General features: G+C 40.4%; 1 protein-coding gene across 3 annotated transcripts in view; it reads left to right on the forward strand.

Annotated features, from left to right (window-relative positions):
• Positions 1 to 16,333, forward strand: part of ca16b (carbonic anhydrase XVI b) — a 720,903-nt gene that overhangs the window by 444,424 nt on the left and 260,146 nt on the right. For all 3 annotated transcript variants that reach the window (XM_087994366.1, XM_087994367.1, XM_087994368.1), the window contains one exon: positions 14,291 to 14,357. In XM_087994366.1, the coding sequence (XP_087850492.1) occupies positions 14,291 to 14,357 (67 nt within the window). The remainder of the gene's footprint in view (positions 1 to 14,290; positions 14,358 to 16,333) is intronic.

Here is a 16,333-nt window from a genome sequence, read left to right on the forward strand (position 1 = left end):
TGGAAGCACTACTGCAAAATAGATTTAAGAATGAAGCCATACTTCTTGATTAGGACAGTCTATATGTGTAATTTGCCCACTATTGACATGGTAGCCACTAGAAAGCAAGCCTACTAAACACTGTGGACATGTAGCACCAGAAGGTGTCAAAAGAATCAAAGCAAAGGCTCAAGTAATTTGTTCAACGTCACAAGAAGCCACCACCAGGAGCCAAACTGGCTCAGCATTCAGTCAACCAAGAGCATGTACCAATGTCAAAATATGATCCATGAAATGGCTTTCCAACACAAAAAGGATAACCAGATCTTTGATATTCAGCCGGATGAATATCAAAGGATATATTGGCACAGTGGTACCACAAGAAGACTTTACCACCATCCAGATTATATGTCTGCAGACCCAGGTATAGGATAATCTATCTGCAAAACTGGATATCAGTGGAGGTGCAAATATCTTTCCATGTTACATACTGAAATGTAGATAGCCACAGACATGGCAAGTGATGGTTCAATAGATCCTCTTCTAATTCATTTTGCACAATGGCTGAGAGATTCGGTCCCTGGGATCTATTTCACTTGTTTCACTATATATAGTGGGTTTCCCAACACAGGACCAACAATAGCTGGTCAGTTAGCATGCAGGGCCCTGTCCAAGTTCACCATGCATAGTATCACCAAGAGAATAATGAGGACCACAAACAGAAGGAGCAGCATTGAAAATCCTGTACTTACACTAGCAAAAGATCACTAAACACTACACTGTATATAATCGACTGACAGGCTATGTGGCACAGTTACTGAGAGAAAGTGAGGACTGCAGATGCTGGAGAATCAAAGTCAAAAAGTATGGTGCTGGACAAGCACAGGAAGTCAGGCAGCATCCTAGGAACAGGAGAGTCGACATTTCGGACATAAGCCCTTCATGCCTGATGCTTTTCCAGCATCACACATTTCAGTTATGTGGCGCAGGTAGAATAGAATATGTATACTCATTCTGAATTTGCAAACATCATAATGCTGCTAAACTAATGTGGAATTACTGCTCAAACAGACAAGTGTGGACAACCATGCCCAGTCAACACTTAGCAATACTATTAAAAATTTGAGATGTTGTAATCCAGAACCTGGAAAAGATAGAAGATGTGGGTAACAAGGTAACTAATCTGAAAGCTGAACAAGTGGTCGAGTGCAAAACCAAGCAGATAGCACATGGAACCAAACAGACCTTGTCAGTATGTAACCTACTTCTTGCAGGCATATTGTTGCCTCTTGCAGCAGCAACCCCACCCCAACCACCTTTTTCTCTCTCTCTCTCTCTCTCTCTCTCTCAGGTTCTAATTTGAACTCCAATAGTGATAATTCTGAATTGGGAGCTTCAATCCGAGCTGATTTGGATTTATACTTTTTCATTGGATTTACATGTCAGCACAGGAATTGGGTGGACTATCCCTGTCAGCACAATCCTACCTCCATTTATGAGATTTTATGGGGATCCAAGCCTTAATTGGCTGTCCCAAGGTGAAACTCTGATGTACTATGTATAGAGCATACAGGCGCAAAAGCCTGTCTCCACTGACAAAAAAACTTGACCCTGTACTTCTGATGCAAGCAATAGTTCATCTATATACAATTGAACCTTCAGACTACTGTAAAATCCTACATACACGCATACCCTCATTCCCATCATCTGCATGCCTTCAACAATTAACCTTTTTACCCCCTCCCCCATCTCCTCAAACCCATTAGTTAGAGACTGAAATCAAAAGTTAGAGACGCATTCGCTTTTAAACAAGTGAAAGAGGGAGGATAGGAAACCAAGAAAGGGTCTGTAACAGAAATGAAAGCAACAGAGATTTAATGGAAAATGGGTTGATCGTTTAAGGCTGAGGGAAGTGGTAGAACAAATAAAGAAAAAGTAGTTAAGACTAAAGGAGATGTGAATAGCAGAACCACGAGCTGCTGTCAGATAGCAAAAGAGGGAAAAACTAAATTGAAAATGAAAGGGCCGCAGAGCTCATAATCACGACTTGTTAACTTTACTGTTGAGTCAAAAATGCTTTCAGATTCGAATCAAAAAATGGGATGTTGACCCACAAGTTTAAAGTTCACTTTAACACTGCTAGAAGCCAAGAATATAGAGCAGTCAGAGTGGGAGCAAAGTGCATTATTAAAATGACAGGCAATTAGAAGCTCAAAGTTTTGCGTACAGACTAAACAGAGATGTTCTAATAAGCAATCACCCATTCCCTGTCTGCCCTTACTAATATAGAAAAAAGAACATTATGAACAGCAGGCATGGTATACTTCTTCTATTTTTATAATTTGATTGAGTACAAGTAAATCACTGCTTTATTTGGAAGAAGCTTGTTTTGATATGGTTTCCTAATAAATAGTTAGAGATAAGTAATTTGTTAACCTGTTTCTGAAACAAGAAACACTTCATAACAGTTGCATTGATTGCTGTTGAATTGGTAATTATTTTATTTTTCTTGGGCATTACCTCATAAAGCCTTTATTTAGCCCACCTTCAAAACAATTTAAGATATGTACATACAAAAGACAAATATCACATTTAAATTGCAAGAGGGTATTAATATTTCACTTATGTGTCACTGTCTTATTCTCTGTTTAATTCAATTCCCATGAAAGGAAAACTGCTCAGGTTGCTTCCAGGAACACCTGATGTCACTAAACCTAGGAAGGCACCTAAAGCAGACACAAATTTCTAATGATTTCTGAGTAGAAATGTATATGCTGTAAAACCAGATGGTCATATTCTGTTGATTTTAAGAAAAATGGTGCTTTCCCTCGTGGATGTTATAAGCAAAGTTGAAAAATGTCAGATTAAAAGAATGTGGCATGTGTACTTTGTTCAGTGACAGATATTGTGAAAGACAATCCTATATGTGACATGTTACCAAGGTTATGGCACTTAACTGAAAGAAGTCATAAAAGGAAAACATTTTTGTTGCTGATTGAATCATTCTTTCTGCATGGAAGGTTCACTTTGTTTAAATAATTTATTAATCATGTGACGCATCAATTGACAAGTTACCATTGTTCTACTTGACGTGCAATGATGGTATTTCTTTAATGTAATATTTTTACAAGTGAATAATAGCAGTCTGGAGTGAATTATAGATGTAGCTGTGAGTGGTTTAGTATAGGTTTTCATTAAGCTGTATCACGCTATTAATTAGTTTTGAAGAAACCATCCACTAGTATACTTTAGGATCTTTTCTATCCATCTTGTAAATCTTCTTTAAAGTATTTTACTGCAGGATGCAAAAGAAGTTATTTATATTTGTTCATCGAATAAGAGGATTGTTAGCAAGGCCAAAATTTGTTGCCAAGTCCTAATTAATTGCCTTTGATAAGGTGATGATGAAGCACTTTCTTGAACAGCTGCAATCCCTCTGGAATAGATGCATCCAGAATGCAGTTATTTACTGGTGGTAGTCAAAAGATGGTGACTGGGGGAAAAAAATGTTCACTATGCTGTTACGGACCTTAGGTAGCTCAATTAGTAGATCATCCAACTTTTACTTTGAGGGTGCAGGGTTCAGTTCTTTGTGTGGAGAAGAAATTGCCTCTCCAAAGGGAGTTTCAGGACCCATTTGTTCAACTTGCAAACAAGGTTCTCAATTCTATAGTGTTGTTTGAAGGGCTCATGCACTGCAGTGGTAGTGTCCCTTCCTCTGAGCCAAGGGGCCTGTGCCAGAAGTGATTAATAACACATCTAAATGAGATAACTATTAAATGCTTGAGAGGCCTTTGTGGTTCATTTGTAACGTCCATGTCTTTGGGCCAAGAGGCCTGGGTTCAAGTTTCAGCTGCTGCAGAGGTGTTCTCTGCAGATATGTATCTGAACAGGATGATTAAAAATACTTCCACAATGCCCTTGACGGGAATTCAAGTTTTTGACTTGGTGACAAAAATGTGATTCTGGTTCCAAGTTAGAATGATGTATGGCTGGGATGGGAATTGAAGTTGGTGATATTCCCATGCATCTGCTGCCCTTGTTCTTCTGGGTGGTAAAGATTATGGTTTTGGAAGATACTATCGCAAGTTGCTGCAGTTCATCTTGTTTATGGTGCAAACTGCTGCCATTATGTGGCTGGGTTGATGGAAGTGAATGTTTAACATAGTGCTTTGAGTGCCAGTCAAGCAGGCTGCTTTGTCTTGTTTGTTGTCACAAAGTCTGATGTGAGATGCCACTATTGGACTGGGGTGGACAAAGTTAAAAATCATGCAACACCAGGTTATAGCCCAACAGGTTTATTTGGAAATACTAGCGTTTAGAGCGCTGATCAGTGTCATTTAACTGATACAACATGTCATATTGAACAATACATCATATCAGTTGCATGACATTGTGATTTTTTTGCTATAAATTCTATGTCTCATGATCCTGCTCCACAGCTACTTGATGAAGGAGCAGGGCTCTGAATGCTAGTACTTCCAAATAAACCTGTATTGTGTGATTTTTAATTTAGTCACAAAGTGTAGTAATTGTAACACTGTTCATCTCAATGAACAGGTTTACAGTACAACCGATTATCCGAACATCAATTATCCTAATTTCAGATTAACCAAACAAGATCTCAACGTCCTTTAAAAACAGCATTAGGCAACTCAGCATTCAGTTATCAATTAAATGGCATTATGGCATGCATTGCCAGATAACCGAGAAATGTTCGGATAATTAACGCTCATAATTTACTGCTTGTTTATGATCAGATTGGTTATCCAAACAATCAATTATCCGAACAAAATACGCCCTACTCCTCTCATTCGGGTAATCGAGATTCTACTGTAATTGATTTTACTCTATGGAGAATATATTTTCTAATGCTAGCTATACTGTAATATATATCTTTAAATATTTTGTACATATTAGAATTGTTCATTTCCTTGAGACTCCAATAGATATGAGTGGTTAAAATTTTCATGAAAATGAAACTTAATGTGTTGCATAAGACAATGACAGAGATGCCGAGTGCCCAACAGTAACGTTGCACTCATTGCCCATGACGCCACTTCCGCCCCCATTAACACAGCCATAAGCACCACTTCTACCCCGTTTGTGACGTCACTATAGCCCCTATAACCATGCCCATTCAAGCAACTGTCTCTGACCCCCCTCGAACTCCAACCCCACTCCAGGTCCTAGCTCCCATCCCTGCCATATCTTCACCACTCCCCCAGTGCTCCCCCTCACTGAGGACGAACGTTTATCCCTCTATGCTCCCAGATTAATTAGTTCGACACACACTGCAACCCTGAATGTTTCTTCCGCCGCCTCCACCTCCGTGCCTACCTTTTTGACCAAAACATCCGCCGACCCACTGAGGACCCCTTCTCCTGCCTCCAGTACACCCCATCCACCTGGACATCCCATGCTGGCCTGTTACCTGCCCTTGACCTCTTCATTTCAAACTGTCGCTATGACATCAACCGCCTCACCCATTCCAACCTTTCACCCTCATAATGCGTAGCCCTCCACTCTATCCTCTCCAACCCCAACCTCACCATCAAACCCACAGACAACGGGGGTACAATGGTAGTATGGCGCACTGACCTCTACACTGCTGAAGCCAGGCGCAAACTCGCAGACACTTCCTCCACCTGCACCCTTGATCACGACCTCACCTCCCATCACTAAACAATCATCTCCCAGACCATCCACAACCTCATCACCTCTGGCGACCTCTCATCCACAGCCTCCAAGCTCATTGTCCGTGAACCCTGCACTGCCTGATTCTACCTTCTACTGAAGATTGATAAACCTGACTGCCCCGGTGAACCCATTATTTCAGCCTGTGCCTGTCCACCGAACTCATGTCTTCCTACCTTGACACCATCCTGTCCCCTAGTCCAGGAACTCCCCACCTAAGTTTGTGACACCACCCATGCCCTTCACCTCCTCCAAGATTTTCATTTCCCCAGCCCTCAATGCTTCATCTTCACCATCCAGTCCCTGTACACATCGATCCGCCACAACGAAGGTCTCCAAGCCCTCCATTTCTTCCTCTCATGCTGTACCAACCAGTACCCTTTCACCCATACCCTTTTCCACCTGGCTGAACTGGTCCTCAGACTCAACAACTTCTCCGTCCAATCCTCCCACTTCTTCCAAACCAAAAGGGTAGCCATGAGTACCCTCATGGACCTAGCTATGCCCGCCTGTTTGTGGGATACGTGAAACAGTCCATCTTCCGCAGTTCCTACCTATTCCTCCACTACATCGATGACTGTATCAGTGCCACCTTGTGCTCCCATGAGGCGGTTGAACAGTTCATCAACTTTACCAGCACCTTCCACCCTGACCTCAAATTCACCTGGACCATCTTTACAATCTTCCTACCCTTCCTGGACCCCTCCATCGCCGTCTCTGACGACAGACTAACCACAGGCATATACTACAAGTCCACCGACTCCCATAGCTACTTAGACTACACCACTTCCCACCCTACCTCCTGTAAAAATACCATCCCTTATTCCCAATTCATGTGCTTCCATTGCATCTGTTCCCAGGATGACCAATTCCACCTCAGAATGTCCCAGATGGCCTCCTTCTTCCACGATCGCAACTTCCTTTCCCATATGGTTGATGATGCCACTCCTCTACTTCACGCACCACCGCCCTTGAACACCACCCCTTCCAACGTAACAAGAACTCCCCCAGTCCTCACCTTCCAACCCACCAACCTCCGCATACAATACATCTTCCTCTGCCACTTCCGCCACCTCCAAACGGACCCCATCACCAGAGATATATTTCCATCCCCGCCCCTATTAGCGTTCCAAAAAGATCATTCCCTCCACGACTCCCTCGTCGGGTCCACACCCTCCACACCCCACTCTCGGCACCTTTCCCTGCCACCGCAGGATATGCAAAACCTGCGCCTACACCACTTCCCTCTCCTCCATCTAAGGCTCCAAGAGATCCTTACACAGCTATCAGACATTCACCTGTACCTCTACCAATGTCATTTACTGCAACCGTTGCAGTCTCCTCTACATCAGGGAGACAAGACGCCTTCTTGCAGATCATTTCAGAGATCATCTCTGGGGCACCCACACCCACAAACCCCACCGCCCTGTGGCTGAACACTTCAACTCCCCCTCCCACTCCATCAAGGACATGCAGGTCCTGAGCCTCCTCCACCGCTAAACCGTTACCACCCGACACGTGGAAGAGGAATGCCTCATGTTCCGCCTTGGAACCCTGCAACCACACAGGATAAATGTGGATTTCAACAGCTTCCTCATTTCCCCTCCCCCCATATTATCACAGTCCCAAGCCTCCAACTCAGCACCACCCTCCGCACCGACCCTCCGGACCTATCCATCGCTGCCTATCACCTTCTCTCTCCATCACCTTCATCCATCTATCGCTTTCCCAGTTACCTACCCACAAGCCTCCTTCCTGATGAAGGGCTTATACCTGAAATGACAATTCTCCTGCTCCTCGGATGCTGCCTGACCTGCTGTGCTTTTCCAGCACTATACTCTCGATAATGACAGAGAACCCAAGTGAAGGTGCATGTATGTGTACAATTTGTAAGATCTTCTCAGAAATGAAGGAAATATACTCATCTTTTTGGTTGTTTAGTCACATTGTGAATATAGACATTTAAAGTCAGCATTTTGAGCTTCAGTTTTGCTCTGTGTGACGGTAGCCTCTGATGGACCATCTAAAACATTTACAAGTTTTGTGTTGTCTTCTAATAGATGTTTTACACAAATACTGTCACGCTAACTCATTTAAGTATCCAAAAGCAGAAGCCAGTATCCTTGCATTCAAACAAAACTCCTGAAAAATTAACTTAGATGGAATTGGATATTATACGTGGAAAACCAAAGAGAATCTCAGCTTCCCTTGTCAAGACAAACCTCACCCAGTTCCTATCTTTCGTAGCTAACACTGCACAGATGACCAAGAAAATGCTGCAAAGACACTCAGAAGTTCTGATCAAAGCATGGAACCGTTGACATTAGTAACTGGGATTTCTATGTTTGTTCAAAATGGTGCCAACTTGTCACAAGCTCCTTCATGCTTTGAGTCACCATGTGTTAATCATGAAACAGAATTATAACAGGGAAGAAAAGGAAAGGAAGGAAATCTGCACACCAGGTAGGTCATTCTCTGCTGTGCGCTGACTGTAGAGTTACATGAAGATCCAGACAAAACCTCACTTGTGTGACAGCATTATTGAATTGAAGGCAAACTGATGATAACAGAAAAAGTATTGTCTCTCCCATAAATGCTAGTAGATGCTATAAATTTATTAATTATAAATCTGACAATTTCTTCTATTGTGTCTCACAATAATGTTGCTTGGTACCTATTTGAGAAAAGTATGTGTTTTTGATTATAGTGTCAGCCCACTTGTTTTTTGGGTTAGCTGAAGCAAACCAATTGCTGTTGCTGTAGTGGACTGTTGACTGTATTGTCAATAGCAAAATCTTTTAATTTCTCAGAGCTGAACCTTGCCATACAGGCAAGTTTCCTGCCATTATGATGTGTAGAGAAGAAAAGAAAGGCAGAATTTTCTATTCATATTGACACAAGATTGGTCACAAGATTGCAGATAACTTCAAGATGTGTGAGCCACTATCTGATTTTCTACAATGATCTGTTTATCTTCCATACTTCTGGACAATGTGCTCTGCTTAGCATTGTTTGTCATCTCAGACTTTGCTGAGGTATATTTTGAGATCTCTGTACAGGTGTGCAGAGAATAGTTTTCTAGGTTTTTCAAAAAACAATTTACACCTTAAGAATTTTTGAACTCTTGAGAGCGCATCATACCACAATTCTAATTTTTTCATCCATGTGCAATTTGTGGATCACTGAATGGTATTAACACTGCTTTGTGTTGTTTCTTATTCTCTCAAAGATTATGACTCCATTGCCGAATTCTCAGATTTTTAGTTACCTTTTTGTACCTCTTCTGATCAGCCAATATTTATCCATAAACCCAAACATTGATGTTTTGGCGAAATATTCAATATATGGCCAATTGGACTCCAGTGCTCAATTGTCACACATGCACTTCCAATAAAGAAAGTAAAGGCTTCAAGGTGCTGATCAGAACTGGGGAACTTGATCAAATTTCTGTACAGTAAGGCCAAATATAATACATCATCTACCACTTTGAGATCAGCTAACTCAACCGGGATTGAATTTGGGACCTTTATGAAAAAATACTAATGAAACTACTTTCCATAAAAAAGTAACCTTCAAGTAAGAAGTTGAATTAAATATTATAGAATGTCTGCATGAAAATATCATGTCAGAGTGGGACAGATGTTAAGCATGCAAGCTTAATCGTTTGAAGATGATTAGAGTCTTCTTGTTCCTTATTGAAATAAATAATTTGGATATTAATATTTCATTTCTTAAAAGTTTATACAAGGCTTAAGTAAGGAGACTGGTTAAATTGAGTGGTTAATTTTAAGGTCTTTACAAATGGGGATACAAGGATCTTCCGGTCAGTGCCAATGCACACGCAATGATCCTGCCTGCAAAGATAACTGCGATCTGACCCTTTTGCAGCAGCATCTGATTCTGGCTGAAGTATTGATGGGTTGGTGTGGTTATCCCTGGGAAATACTGCCGCAAGCAAGATGGAATATTCTGCACTTGCTTGGATTAGTACAACTCACTCAACAAGCTCTATAAACAACAAAACAGTCTGTTTCATTGGTAGTCCATCCAGCACCTTATATATTCACATGCTAAACCTGAAGTGCACAGTGTCATTAATGCATATCTCATACAAGATGTACTTCAGCAACTCATCAGACTTTGAGGGCAGCACGGTGGCACAGTGGTTAGCACTGCTGCCTCACAGCGCCTGAGACCCGGGTTCAGTTCCCGCCTCAGGCGACTGACTGTGTGGAGTTTGCACGTTCTCCCTGTGTCTGCGTGGGTTTCCTCCGGGTGCTCCGGTTTCCTCCCACTGTCCAAAGATGTGCAGGTCAGGTGAATTGGCCATGCTAAATTACCCATAGTGTTAGGTAAGGGGCAAATGTAGGGGTATGGGTGGGTTGCGCTTCGGCAGATCGGTGTGGACTTGTTGGGCCGAAGGGCCTGTTTCCACACTGTAATCTAATCTAATCTAATCTAATCTAACTCACAACAACTTCTAAACAAAGAACAGTACAGCACAAGAACAGGCCCTTCAGCCATGAAAGATTGCGCCAACACATGACGCCATCATAATCCAAAAACCTTTTGACTCTATGCTGTCTGTATCCCTCTAATCCCTGTCTATTTATATATATATGTCAAGCATCCCTCCTTTAGTACAGCTGTCATATTCTCCCTTATCAGTAATGCAAACCCTCACCTCTTTTTTATCCCTCTCTATCTCGTCTGAAACATCTAAATTCCAGAACATTAAGTTGCCAGTCTTGTTCCTTTCTCAACCAAGTTTCTGTATTAACTACAACATCATAGTTATGTGTATTAATCCAGAAGCACAAGTGCAACGGATATGTGGGATCCCCAGTATCTGCAAATTCCCCTCCAACCCAAACACTGTCCTAACCTGGAAATATCAACCTTTGTTCACTTATTGGATCAAAAACCCAGAACTCCCTTGCGAACAGCATTGAGTGTCAACACTAATGGTCTGTGGTGGTTCAAGGAGGTGGTTCTCAAGGGCATTTATGCTGGCTTAGATGGTGATGTCCCAAAACAGCAAATGAATTAATTAGTTAACTGAGCCATCGGCCTGGTTTATAGACTTGCTCTGTGGGACTTCTGCTGTTACATTACAACATGGGATTGAGTCTACATTACAACAGTGTCACATCAAAATATCTAATTGTCTCAGTGAAGCACCTTGAGATGTCCTATGTTGAGTGAAAAATGCTGTATAAGTGCAACACTTTTTTAGTGAATAAATTTGACATAATATGTGGTGGTAGAGTGGGAGAAGCCAAGTTGAAGTTCACTCCCTAAATTTTTCCATTTCATTTAGCTCACAGTGGTTATTACAAGTGTTTAAATATCTGCCTCCACCTTGCTGTTTTTCCTTGCCATTTATTGAGTGTTTAAATATGACAACATGTTCTATGTTGCTTACCTATTGTTGGTGATTGTGTGAGTTATTTTCTGCAACTCAGTGATTTACATGATCAGAACTCTAAACACTGGAAGGACTCATTGTTTAATAGCTTTGATATTTGTCTTAATGTCCTTCTATTTTGAATTAAATGTTATCAGTTTTACACAATTGTAAATTTACTGTGACATGATATAAAGTCAGTTAATTTATCTAATTTAAAACAGTATGTTGTTCACCTTCAAGTGAGTGAACAGTCAGTTTTCTGAATTGATCCATAAAAAATATTTTTCTCGCTCTCAGATTGCTTTTCTCCTTTGTGAGCTATTTTATCCTTTGACAAAAATGATTTTTGCTTGAATTTGCACTCTATCAAAGAGACTTGGTTTTTCACAATCCATGAGAGTTGGCCAGTTGCCGGTTGTTTTTATTCTCATCCAATTTATCACAGTATTTAAAATCCATGACCTGTTGATGATCAGCAAGGTCTAAATTCTTTTCTCTCACATTGATATTTCCACTCATAATGCTTACAGCATTGCTAGTTTTAACTTTATCATGCTAACTTCAGCTACCTCATGAAAATCAACTGCTTTCTGCAGATTGGATTTATTTTCTCTTAGCAGTCTAGCTGACCTTGTTTTCAATAACATTGACTAGAATTATGTCATTAAAGAAGCTGTGCACAAGGGCTCTGTACTCTGAGGAACTGACCTATTCGTGTAAATTTATCACATATTGATCAATGTTTCCTGATTTTGAAAACTTAGTACGTATGCATCTGGTGCTGTTAAACATAAGTCTCCAACTTATAATGTCTCTATGGTGCCATCTATTCTATAAATTTATTTATTAGTATCTTAATGTTCCAAGAAGAGTCATAGAGTCATACTGCACGGAAACAGACCCTTCCGTGAAACCAGTCCATGCCGAACGTAATTCCAAACTAAACTAATCCCACCTGCTTGCTCTTGGCTATATGCCTCCAAACCTTTCTTAGTAAATGTCTTTTAAATGTGGTAATTGTACCCATACCCACCACTTTCTCGGGAAGTTCATTCCACACATGTACCATCCCCCATGTAAAAAAAATTGCCTCTTATATCTTTTCTTAATCTCTCTCCTCCCACCTTAAAAGTGCGTACGCTACGGAAAAGACAACTACCATTAACTCTGTCTATGCCTCTCATTATTTTATAAACTTTTATCAGATTGCCACTCAACGTCCTATGCTCCAGTTAAAAAGTCACAGCCTATCCAGCCTTTCTTTATAATTCCAACCTTCCATACATGGCAACATCCTGGAAAATTTCTTCTGAACCCTCTCGAGCTTGATAATATCCTTCCTTAACTGGGTGAATAGCACTGGACATAGTATTTCAGACAAGGCTTCACCATTGTTCTGTACAACTTCAACATGACTTCCCAATTCCTATATTCAGTGGACTGAGCAATGAAGGCAAGCATGACAAATGCTTTTTTAACCATCCTGTCTATATGTGATGCAAACTTTGAAGAATTATGTATCTGCACCCAGGTCCCTCTGTTCTATAACACTACCCAAGGCCCTACCATTAATTGTGTAGGCCCTGCCCTTGTTTGTTGTATGAAAATGCAATACCTCGCATTTATCCACATTGAGCACCATCTGTGAGGAGAAAGTGAGGACTGCAGATGCTGGAGACCAGATTTGAAGAGTGTGGTGCTGGAAAAACACAGCTGGTCAGGCAGCATCTGAGGAGCAGGAGAAGGACATAAGCCCTTCATTGGGAATGAGGCTTGTGGACCGGGGGACTGAGAGATAAATGGGAGGAGGGGTGGGGCTGGGGCAAGGTAACTGGAAATGCGATAGGTAGATGAAAGTGGGGGTGAAAGTGATAGGTCTCTCAGCCCCCTTGGACCACAAGCCTCATTCCTGAAGATGGGTTTATGCCAAAATGTCGATTCTCCTGCTCCTCAGATGCTGCCTGACCAGCTGTCCTTTTCCAGCACCACACTCTTCGACTCTGAACTCCATCTGACATTTTTTAGCCCATTGACCCATTTGATCAAGATCTCTTTGTAATCTTAGAAAACCTTCTTCACGGTCTACATTGCCACCAATGTTGGTATCTTCCACAAACTTATTAACCATACCTTCTATATTCTCATCCAAATCATTTATATAAATGACAAACATAAGAGGACCCAGATCCGATCCCTGTGGAACACCGCTGATCACAGGCCTCCAGTCTGAAAACCAACCCTCCACCATTACTCTCTCCTGCTGTTAAGCCAATTGGCAAGCTCACCCTGAATCCCATGTGACCTACTTTATTAATTAGTTTACAATGCAAAACCTTGTGAAAGGCTTTACTAAAATCCAAATAAACAATATCTACTTTGCTGCCATCATCAATCTTTTTGATAACTTCCTCAAAAAACTCAATCAAGTTTGTGAGACATGGTTTTCCTTGCACAAAACCCATGCTGACTCTCCTTAATCAATTTTTGCCTCTCTAAATGTTCATAAATCCTATCTCTTCCACCTCACTATTTGCATTGTATAATGTTTCCTCAGCTACGATATGAAGTAAAATACAATACCACAATTCAGTTTTGACTTACTTCTATTCCTTTTACTGCTATAAATAAAACAAAGAATTGTTTCTTTTTTTAAAAATTATACTTCTAGATTTATATTTATTAGGAGTTTTAAATCTTCCATTCCATTTCTAGTTTGCGAATTTACACAAAAGCCTGGATGAATAACTAATCTTGAGAAATTGCATCATCCCCTGAGCTTTACTCAGATTACCTGCTTCCTTTTCCTGAACATGTTGTTTGAAATGTGGGGTTTCTCCTGATCTACAGTCTCAGTATGAGCAAAAAGTCAGTGGAACTTACAGAGAAATTATAGAAATGTTCATATTGCATGATGGGAAATAAAACAAAAGGGAATTGGAATAATTGAGGTGACAACTGAAATGGAAATGAACACCTGTTGGCTGAAGGTAAGGGATAGAGACAACAACTATCTTGTAGGAAAGCAGTTGAATCTCTAGAACCTAATTTGATTAGTGTTCAATCTTCTGTATTTAAGTATTATCTTAGTAGATAACTTGAAAACAAAACTGACAGATTAAGATCCTTTTTTTAAAGATTAAAATTGAAGATCATTTTATCAGTTGCCAAGGAAGATCTAACAGAATGCATATATTCTACACGTAGGCTACCATCCAGGACAACCTTGCACTGGTTCCTATTATCAGTGGGCTGAAGAGAGTCGTGCATCATGGTGAGTAAGCTACTCAAGATTTCCTTTGACAGAAAAAAAGATTGGAAATAGATCCTTCATCTGTTGAGTTATTTGCAAGAAAAATCTAAATATATAGAATTCATTATTATATCAGTGTTCTTAAACTTGAAATACTTATGCATATATTAAATCCATACTTGTATTTACTACTACTAACATATATAATATTTTTTCATGACACATGAATATGATTAATCACAGTACACGTGTTTTGTGATAATAAAGCATTCGTTATAAATTTGCTATAATTTTTCCAAGTCCTTCTAGTCTAATGATATATTTTTGTTTTCAAGTGCAGTAATTGAGAAAAAATATTTCCAATAAAATTATTATGGTGAGATACAATTATAGAAATTCTGAAAGACGATCAGGAAGCACCTTGAATAACTTCAACTTGATGTCAGAATATGTCATGCTTACACATACAAAGACCAATAGCATAAACATAATGCTGTCATAATGCCTTCAGTGTGCATCGGGTATTTAGCAAATTAGAGTTTTCTCAGGCGTACATAACAACACCAAGCTATAAACGCATACAGGTAAATGCATTTATAAATGAAACAGATTTTATTTTGCCAAGGCCATATTGTTTCACATATGAAACAAGAGCTCTTTTAATTCATTGTATGTGGATGTTGCAGGCAAGCCAGCATTTAATCCCCATTCTTAATTGCCCTTGACGTGGTATGCACTGTTCAATACAATAATGGTATAAGTATTTGTCTGTACACTTCATTTAGGTGGATATGGCTGTTATGGGTGGTCAGACCAAGTGGAAAGACCCACAATAATATTAGTGAATGTTAAATAAAGAGCAAATGAAACCATTGTTCTTAAATATTTCCATCAATATTTCAGAAGTTGACAAAGATGTGCAGATATGTAAAAGTGAACACAATTCAAAAGTAAACTTGTAAAAAAAGGCACTTAGAGCAGGTCCTTCAGCAGCTGTTGTAAAAACAGATAGAGGACTGGTAATCAAGGAATGTTAGCCCATCTTTTCTCTACCTATAATGGACAAGAGAGAATTGGGTGGAGATAAACATGATAAAAATGTGAAATACAACTTTGCCCTACCCATCGTGTATGTGCCTACTTGTGCATTGGCTTTTGAGAGGATCAGAGTTGCCTATTCTGGACAGGCATGTCAGTGACTATAATATTTAAATCCTTAGATGTTTGCAGCCATTAACTGAAAGAAAAGAACTATGAAAGGAGACATGAGCTGCCAAATTCAGCACATAAATATTTGAAGAGAAAGTGAGGGCTTCAGATGCTGGAGATCAGAGCTGAAAATGTGTTGCTGGAAAAGCGCAGCAGGTCAGGCAGCATCCAAGGAACAGGATAATCAACATTTCGGGCATAAGCCCTTCTTTGAAGAAGGGCTTATGCCCGAAATGTCGATTCTCCTGTTCCTTGGATGCTGCCTGACCTGCTGCGCTTTTCCAGCAACACATTTTCAGCATAAATATTTGAAGCCAGGAAAGGAAGTGGTGCTTATCCCCAGTGACTCAAACAAAACCTGCTGCAATACATTTTCTCCCTTTCCCTTGTCAATCTTCCTTGCATTCTGCTACATTACATTTCAACTCTTAATCCCATGCTTCCCTTTTTCTCCTTCCCTTTGTTCTTTTTTCCCCACTTCTTCTTTCTTATGTGCTCTTATGCTGTCTTCCTTCATTCCTCACTGTGCTCTCTACTCCCACTGTCTATTCCCTCTCTTCCCCGCTTTTGTCCCCCCCCCCATTTCCTAGCCTGGATTTTTGCTCAAGAAAAGGTGGTTAAAATCAAGAAATCTCATGCTTTACTGCGTCTGCTTTGGGAAGAAGTGCCCTAAATAGTGGGACCTGCATTCCACGTGTTTGTAAATGAAATTTGTGGGAAAGAATTGGGCCTGTCATCTCTGGATATGATTCAGAGATAGTATGAGATGAGCTGGTTAAAAAATCCAC

The sequence above is a fragment of the Chiloscyllium plagiosum genome, unplaced genomic scaffold (assembly GCF_037043375.1).
Source record: "Chiloscyllium plagiosum isolate Xiang-an unplaced genomic scaffold, Cpla_swu_hap1 HiC_scaffold_14, whole genome shotgun sequence".
NCBI lineage: Eukaryota > Metazoa > Chordata > Chondrichthyes > Orectolobiformes > Hemiscylliidae > Chiloscyllium > Chiloscyllium plagiosum.